General features: G+C 42.1%; 1 protein-coding gene across 2 annotated transcripts; it reads left to right on the top strand.

The window, feature by feature from the left end:
- Positions 1–4,363: 4,363 nt before the first annotated feature.
- On the top strand, positions 4,364–8,256 carry LOC106568688 (uncharacterized). 2 transcript variants are annotated; one of them, XM_014139246.2, is made up of 5 exons: positions 4,364–4,555; positions 4,752–4,880; positions 4,974–5,194; positions 5,299–5,403; positions 5,520–8,256. In XM_014139246.2, exon 5 carries the CDS (start codon positions 6,343–6,345, stop codon positions 7,654–7,656), a length of 1,314 nt encoding a protein of 437 aa, XP_013994721.1. In that variant the 5' UTR covers positions 4,364–4,555; positions 4,752–4,880; positions 4,974–5,194; positions 5,299–5,403; positions 5,520–6,342; the 3' UTR covers positions 7,657–8,256. The 2 variants fall into 2 exon arrangements, with proteins under 2 accessions (XP_013994721.1, XP_013994720.1); XM_014139245.2 differs by having other exon boundaries at positions 4,365–4,555; positions 4,772–4,880.
- The last annotated feature ends 1,084 nt before the right edge of the window (positions 8,257–9,340 follow it).

Below are 9,340 nucleotides of genomic sequence, written 5' to 3'. Positions count from 1 at the left end.
ACTTCAGACGGGCATGTATATGTGCTTTCTTGAGCAGGGTGACCTTGCGGGTGCTGCAGGATTTCAGTCCTTCACGGTGTAGTGTGTTACCAATTGTTTTCTTGGTGACTATGGTCCCAGCTGCCTTGAGATCATTGAGATCTTGCATGGAGCCCCAGGCCGAGGGAGATTGACTGTTCTTTTGTGTTTCTTCCATTTGCGAATAATCGCACCAACTGTTGTCACCTTCTCACCAAGCTACTTCGCGATGGTCTTGTAGCCCATTCCAGCCTTGTGTAGGTCTACAATCTTGTCCATGACATCCTTGGAGAGCTCTTTGGTCTTGGCCATGGTGGAGAGTTTGGAATCTGATTGATTGATTGCTTCTGTGGACAGGTGTCTTTTATACAGGTAACAAACTGAGATTAGGAGCACTCCCTTTAAGAGTGTGCTCCTAATCTCAGCTCGTTACCTGTATAAAAGACACCTGGGTCAAATACTTATTTCCCTCATTAAAATGCGAATCAATTTATAACATTTTTGACATGCGTTTTTCTGGATTTTTTTTGTTGTTATTCTGTCTCTCACTGTTCAAATAAACCTACCATTAAAATTATAGATGGATCATTTTTTTGTCAGTGGGCAAACGTACAAAATCAGCAGGGGATCAAATACTTTTTTCCCTCACTGTAGGGCTAAACATAGTTTAATTATAGAGGGTCTGGTAACACTTAACTGCCAACAATATAGATAAAGACAACATTTTTGTACCATGATTTACGTTTTAGCCATCTCCAGAAGTTAAGTGACTTGCGCAAGGGTACATCGTCAGATTTTTTACTTAGTCCGCTCGAGGATTCAAACCAGCAACTTTACGGTTACTGGCCCAATGCGCTTAACCATGATGCCATCATTAGGCCTACTGATAAACAATTTATACTTGAATCAGCATCTTGACTCAGAATTTATTTTGGTTGCAACCATTGATTTTATTTCTATCACCCGTTCTACTTTCTGTGGTTGCAACCTGCATTATACACTCTCATAATTTGTTATTACCACTTATGACCACATACGACCAGCACATCATTTTCATTGCAGCAATTTGTGACAATGACCACTCTATCAAAGCAGCTCCCTCTTCCCATCTGGTTTGTTCCCTTGTCTTCATGGTCTGTATTAATAAAGCATCAGAGTAGGACTGCTGATCTAGGATCAGTTTTGCCTTTTAGATAATAAGGAATAAGATTATATGGGCAGGGGGAACCTGATCCTAGAGCAGCACTTCTACTCTGAGAGGCTTGATGAATTTGGGCCTAGGGGTGGCTTGGGGTCACTGCACAGCATTCAGCTGAGTTGCGGTGTGGGCAAGATCTCCTTTAAATCAAATCAAATCAATTGTTAAGTGTAGACCTTACCGTGAAATGTTTACTTACAAGCCTTTAACCAACAATGCAGTTCAAGAAATAGCGTTAAGAAAATACTTAATAAATAAAATAAAGTTAAAAATAAAATAAAAATTAACACAATAAAATAACGAGGCTATACACAGGGGGTACCGGTACTGAGTCAATGTGCGGGGATACAGGTTAGTCGAGGTAATTTGTACATGTAGGTAGGAGTAAAGTGACTATGTATAGATAATATACAGCTAGAAGCAGCAGTGTAAAAACAAAGGAGGGTTGTCAATGTAAATAGTCCGGGTGGCCATTTGATTAATTGTTCAGTAATCTTATGGCTTGTGGGTAGAAGCTTTTAAGGTGCCTTTTGTACAAAGACAAGGAATGACGCAATGTCCGCCACTCAATCAAAGTCTAAGTTGTTGGGTTACTTGTAGGAGTGGTGGTCCATGTGTGTTTGTTGTGTGGGGCTACCAAGCTTGTTGACTCAGTGCTTTGTCTCAATTTCTCTGAAGTTGGGTAGAGTATTGGGGGCTTGATCCATGGATCCTGTAGTGCAGAGGTTTGAGCACTACTGAGTGTGCCACAAAAGCCCAGTGCCCGTATCCACAAAGCGTCTCAGAGTAGGAGTGCTGATCTAGGATCAGTTTTGTATATTAGTTAGTAATGAATAAGATTGTATGGACAGATGAGCACTCCTACTGAAACACATTGTGGATATGGGCCGAGGTCTCAAGAAGAGCCAGTTAGTATTCTCACATATACCATGCTACAGTATTTCCCCTCTCTCAAAATGTCCTAGCATTCACACCAAGCCCCTACAAAGGCTCCTACAAAGGCCACCCCCACCGCTGATACCAAATACATTTTCAGGGTACATTTTATTATGGTAATCGAGGGTCTTTCTCTCTAATTAGGGACTGCTTCAGACCTGAGAAACCAGAGTTGTGTCCAATAGGGAGACAATGTTTCGAAACAGGGAGGTACTACCTGTAACAGGCATTGTTGGGAAGAGACCAAGGTGCAGCGTGGAATTAGTTCATCTTTGTAATTTAATGGGAAAATTAACACTTTATAAATAAACAAAACGACTGCCAACAGAGAGAATAAAGTAGACGGCATCGGTCAAAATCGTGATTTATGACCCTATGTCCGGCTGGGGCGTACATGCCCAAATAAGGGCATCCGGTCAGGACAGCCTGGCGGGAAGGTGTCACGTGGTTAGGGTCACGTGTTAGAGTGTGTGTTATTTTATATCTATATTGCATCTCTTTGAAGTTGTCATGATGATTGATGTGTAGGGACCTCATTGAGCTGGGGGGGTTGTGTTTGAACATTTCAAAGAGGATGGCCCCCACACCCCCCTATTTTATTGCTCTTAGGGTTGTTGCCTATGAATTAGGAATGTCCGGGGGGCTATGTGTTGGAGGCAGACGTCTTATAAATACGCCCCAGACACACATGCGGCCCCAGAACACTAAACAAGATTTAAAAAATAAAACCCTGAACATTAAACAGAAAATTATGTCTCCTAGGCCAATTCTTGGGGTACTATGCGCCTCTTGTCGCGAACCCAATGATAAAAGCATTGAGGATCTTTGGGGTGAGGCCCCAGAATGTGTTTTTGGATACTAGTGATGGCCATATGACTTATATGTTCAAACCTGAGGATTCAACGGTGAAGATTTTCACAGACAGCGGCCCCAGACCCCTTTATCATGCAAAACCCGGGAGTTTTTCTCCTGCACTGCGTATGAGAGAATGGCTTAAGATACGGCTAGTGCTCTGTCAAATTGAACAGGCCCTTAGCGCTACAAAAGTACCAGGCTATGCATTGGAAGAGCTTGTGGGGGGTCGCCATGATTTAAAAGCCATCCGGATCTCTTCAATGGCTTATAGCCCCGACTCCAAAGTGACAATTTTAGCATGTGAACAATTTGATAGTACAAATGCGACGAAGTCTGTCAGTTGATATTTATTTTCCAAAGCCTGCAAGGATGTGAATTGTTTTATGCCTGTGTTTAGCTTTAAATGGAGGGATTACCCTAAATTCATAACCCTGATGAATAAGCTGGACAGTCTTTTCCAAAATCGTGAACAATTACGTCGATGGCCGCTTCTATCCTTAAGACACACGGGCGAGTGTCTACAGGCCAGACGTATGATCTATCCCTGGAGTGAAAACTTACCGAGTCTTGACGCTGGGGAATTGGACACAGACAGCGAGTGGGGTTCAGTGACAACCCTATAGCCGGGCCCGTTATCTGTAAGAAAGGAACAGTAATAAAAAAATGTTTTGTATTAATTATTCAAAGGTCTGTACTAAATATTACGAATTAAATAAATGTTTTTAAAGCTACCCCTTAACGAACGGGAATCTGTCATTTCTTCAAACGTTGTTTATACATAAAAAACATTAATGCGTGTTAAAATATTGCACAGTAAAACATTTTAAATGATTATTGCATGCTTAAAAAGGTCTGTACTAAATATTATGAATTAAATAAAATGGTTTTAAAGCTGTATCTCATCTTTAACGTAGGAACTACGGATTCCGGAACGACGTGTGCGTGCGCTGGGGGTGTGTGCGTGTGAGGGAGGGTATTGTGTGTGTGTGTGTTTCAAAACAAAAAGGGGGGTGTGTCTCTGCATGGGTGGCTTTTGAAACCAGAAAAGGTGTGTGTAAGTTTGTTTAGGATTGGGTGCGTCTCTTCAATTGGGCTAGGCACTTTCAATTTTATTACCACACAAGCCTTTCAAATATGTATTTATCTCACCCCCAAGCATGTGGGGGCTAAAAAAATCTAAAAGGCCAGGCGTTAGATATCTTGTCTAGACGACCTCCTAAGGATTTAAAACATATGTTATTTTCTAATCAGCGCCCCCCCAAAGCTGTGCTATGAAGCATAAATGCAATATCGGCAGACCGAATATGTCGAGACACCCGCCTGTGGTTTTTGGGTCTCTAGACATTCGGGGGCACTTTATATGACCCTTGTATGCATACAGGATGTTGCCCGAAAAAATGGCACCCCCCCAGCTCTGTAAACTCATTGCAGAATAGTGAAACTAGCCAGTCGGTAAGAGAGCCTAAAGCGCAACATCAGGCCAACAGACAGAAGAGTTAGCAGGCCAACAGATAATCGCGGAATCGGTCCTAATGGAGCTTTCTGAAGGTGAGTTAGTGAAAATAATATATTAGATTTGGAGAGGTATTTTCAGGGAATTGTATGGATATTAAAAATGTGATATCGCTATTCTAAAATGGATGGACAATGATTTTTAGGTAATATGTCAAATGCACGTATTCTCATATTTTAAAAATGTGTATATTTCATATAAATATATGTTAATATTATCTAACGTCTGTAGGGTCTCAATCCTTTACACAGCTTCTCCGGGGGATAGATGATTTCGAACAGCATTCGTCAGAGGGGGATTCTCAGAATCAAACTGCGTGCAGCCCTTTAAGTAGCCAATCCCCATCACACTATTGTCGACGTAAGTTCAATAATAAAAATCCCTAAGAAAATGTATACATTAAAAACAAAAAGTGTGAACCCTATATTAAAAGCTATTTTTTTGTGTTTACAGCGGACAGACCCAAAAGAAGGATCACGGGTGCTTCATGTACTCTGAACGATGACATCGATGCTATTCTGCCTTTCTGTTCGAACGGGTTTACCCTAACTCCCCCAGGAACCAAGCTACATATTTCCGCCCCAAACATGGCACAACATCTGCGCAAGTGCATTGCGCAGAACCCCCCCGGCCCGAAAAGTTACTGCTTCAAGAAACGGCCCTATACGGACAAGGTATGAAGCCATTATATATGTTATTAGTAATACATAGTTTATTATAATTTATACAATTTTTATGATTGAATATGTTAAAACAATGACAAATAACGTTTTTTCAGACTCCAATGAGACATGCCATGCAGAATCTGCAAGGCCTGGTGAAAAAAGTCTAAAGCCCCCGGTTTCCGTGATTCGTCAGAACAGCCCGCGTCAAAAAAGCCAAGGTAAATTAACTATGTATTGTTAATATATAGTATTATATCTGAAATGTATTTGACATTTTAACCTAATATATTACATGTTTAACAATCTATTTTATGTACATATTATTTTCTTTCAGACTCCTCCCCGGCGTATAATGGCACAGAAGACCATACACACCGAGAACACGCAGAGGATTTCGGCACGCCAGACATTCACAATAAAACAACAAAACCGGATGATTTCAACGTTTTAAATGACATTCCTGAGGTAGACGACTGGATATTCTGTAACGCAGCCAATCTTCTTGATTCCTCCAATTCTTATGTAGAAACACCCAAACCTGAAATAGACCAAGCTGGGTTTATCAATGCCTTTTCAAAGGCTCTAAAATCCAGAAATGTCTTGCTACACAAACGAATGGTTAATTTACTCGAGCGGCAATACAGTCAGGATCTATCCTTCTGGCGTAGAACAATTGTCACGAATCCCACAGAAGGTGGCTCCCCTGCCTGCTCGGGCGGCGCTCGGCGGTCGTCGTCGCCGGCCTACTAGCCGCCGCTGATCCCTTTTTCCTTTTCTGTTGGTATGTCTTATTGTTTGCACCTGTTCCTTATTTGTGTGCGTTGATTTGTGGTTATTTAAGCCTGTTTAGCCCGCCCAGGTTTGTGCGGGATTATTTTATCGTCAGTGTGCTTGTTTCATGTGCTGGCGATCTGCTTGGTTTATTTTCTTTCCGGACTGTGTGCCCGTTGTGTATGGGTTGGGAATTTTGTTCACACGCCTGTTGTGTTGGCGTCGACCATGTCGTACCAGAGAAAATAAATCTCATTTTTCCTTACCTCTGCTCTCTGCGCCTGACTCCTACCACCACTCCTAGCATTCGTGACAACAATGCCCCGTTTGTTAAGCAACAAACCGTTTAAAAAACGCAAATACCGGCGGTAAAAACAGTTACCGAAATGGACATGCCAATAATTGAGACAGTTGAAAGCCTTTTGGCGAAAATACCCCCCGATCTACAAGCTTTAATTGAACGGATGAACGAGGGTGGGGTATCAGACATAATTCCGATAGACGAAAATCTATTTTCCCAAATTCCCGCCGACCTAATTGAAATAATTAAACATATGAACGAGTCAGGAACAACCTATGAAAACCAATTATTGCAAATCCCGCCCGCCCTAGTTTTTTTAATAAACCAGATGAACGAGAGCATGAGATCTTCTACACCGGAACCCGCACACACCCCGCCATTAACGCCCATGTCAGAAGAGTCTGTAACGCAATATGATGTTTTTGGCCGTACCAATGCTTTGACCTTGCGGTATGTAGCGCAACCAGACGAGACAATAGGATATGTAGATTTTACATCTCTTTATCCTCATGTAATGAGTTCCTCATGCTATCCTATGGGGCATCCTAAAATTATTCACCGTGACTTTGACTTACCCCAAAACTATTTTGGTCTGATCAAAGCAACTGTCTACCCACCTAGGGGTTTGTTTATACCAGTGTTGCCTTACAAGGGACCTCAAGGAAAACTTTTCTTTCCCCTATGTCGCACCTGCAGTGAAAACAACAACCAGGAAAAGCCTTGTGATCACTCAGATCAGGAAAGAGCCCTCACAGGTGTCTGGGTTACACCTGAATTCTCAAAGGCTCTAGATAAGGGGTACCGTGTGGCCAAAATCTTTGAAGTGTGGAACTTTTCCATGAAATCAGACACTCTTTTTAAAGAGTACATCAAGACCTTCTTGAGATGCAAGCAAATGGCTTCAAGCTATCCTGCATCCGTCACAGATCAAGAGAGCAAAGACAAGTACATTCGAGACTATCATGACACAGAAGGCATACTTCTTGACCCCGACCGAATAGAGGTCAACAAGACCAAACGAAATGTGTCGAAATTGTACTTAAACTCGCTTTGGGGGAAGCTTTCGCAGAGATGCAATATGCTAAGATCGTCGATCATTAAAGACCCCGAAGAATTTTTGGAATTTGTTTTTTCGGACCAATACGAAATTTCACATTTTTCATTCTTGAGTCAAGACATTGCCCTGGTGCAATGGAGACATAACAAGAAGTGGGTTCTACCCCCGGGTAATGTAAATGTGTTTCTTGCAGCATTTACCACGGCCTATTGCCGACTTCAACTGTACGCCCTCATGGAGCAGCTTCAGAGGAGGGTTCTTTACCGTGACACAGACTCTGTGGTCTATGTAAGCAAACAGGGTGACTGGACCCCCCACTTAGCAACTATCTGGGTGGTTTAACGAGTGAACTCAAAGATGGTGACCATATCACAGAATGGTCCTCCTGTGGGCCCAAAAGCTATGCTTTTAGGACTAAATACAATCACGTGGTGTTGAAAGACAAAGGCGTGACTCAAAACTACGAAAATGCCCCGCGTGTAAACTTGGAATCAATCACACACTTGGTCGAGGGGTTCATAAACGATCGGAATAGTGACTTGGAGATTTTGAGCTCCTACAAAAACATTGTTAGGGATAAAAAGGGATTTCATCTCAGGAATGCCCCAGTTACTAAAAGATTCAGGGTAGTCTATGACAAGAGACTGCTTTTACCTAACGGGACCACACTGCCCTTTGGCTACTGACTTATGCTACAAGCCCCAGTGTGTCTTAAAGCTTAAGATATAATGGCTGCTGTAGAAGGTTTTGACCCCCGGTTGCAACTACCATTTTCGGCCTTAATCTCAGGCCCCTCCAACAGTGGTAAAACTTGTTTTGTAAAAAGTATTTTAGAGAATTCTGAACATGTGTTATCTCAGAAGCCTGACAATATTGTGTGGTGTTATTCATGTTATCATGATGAATTGTTGAAGAAAATAAAAATCAAGTTTGTTGAAGGAATACCTGTCTGATGAACTTTTACCTCCTCATAAAAACAATCTGCTGGTTTTGGACGATATGCTATTTGCAGGTAGCGAACATCCTGAAATTGCACGAGCTTTTATCCAATATACTCATCATAGAAACCTGTCCGTGCTTTACTTGGTGCAGAATGTGTTTCACCAAGGTAAAAACAGCCGTGCCATTAGTTTGAACGCCAATTACATGGTTTTGTTCAAAAACCCTAGAGACAAACTACAAATTAACACTCTAGCTCAGCAGATGTAACCGGGAAGGAAATCCTACTTTATGGAGAGCTATGAGGACGCTGCCAAAGCGCCATTTTCTTATTTAATCGTGGATTTAAAAGCAAATACTCCAGAACTCCTGAGGCTCTGAACAGGCCTGTTCCCGTGGGAGTGGCCGGCTGCGTACATTCCTAAAAAGTAACCGCTATGTCTCTGCGTTTAAAAAGAAACCTGCCCCTCTTGAGAAGCCTAGTTGGGGCTACAGCTAAAGAACGGAAGGCCATCTTGGATCACGGTTCTTCAGATCTCATATTATCCCTATGTGAGATTGCTTTGAATCTTCTCAAAGGGCGCATTCCACTCACCCTGACCCAATTAAAAAAATTAAAGAGACAAAAGAACGCAATCAAACTCTTTGCCAATAAAAGAGCCAGTCTACGAAAGAAAAGACATAGCCTACAACAGTCTGGGGGTTTTCTTCTGCCATTGCTAACTATAGCGGTGCCCTTCATCACCAGCCTTATTGCTGCCAGACGTGGGGGTTGAACACAGAGTGTGATGGCAAATAAAATGTACTTGGTGCCTCAACAAGAGTTGGATAGACTTAAAAAACAAATGCAGGGTCCTGAAAATATCAGACAAACAGCGGAAAATGATTTGGATACGGCCATGAAGGATATTTTGAACCAAAAAGGTTTGAACCCCTATGATAAGGTTAAAAAATACACAAACCTCTTGCAAAGGTATTTGACCTTGGTAAAACAAGGTGAGAGAGACACCAACCATTTAACACTTTCCCTACCTGAACCTTTAAAAGATGACGCGCCCAGAGAGAGCCATGTCCCTGTAATGCCTGT

This window comes from Salmo salar, chromosome ssa14 (genome assembly GCF_905237065.1).
Source record: "Salmo salar chromosome ssa14, Ssal_v3.1, whole genome shotgun sequence".
Taxonomy (NCBI): Eukaryota; Metazoa; Chordata; class Actinopteri; order Salmoniformes; family Salmonidae; genus Salmo; species Salmo salar.
This window is presented reverse-complemented; position numbering and strand designations above follow the sequence as displayed.

Excerpts from the sequence above, each read along its gene's own strand:
- LOC106568688 (XM_014139246.2), top strand. The coding sequence starts at position 6,343 with ATGGACATGCCAATAATTGAGACAGTTGAAAGCCTTTTGGCGAAAATA.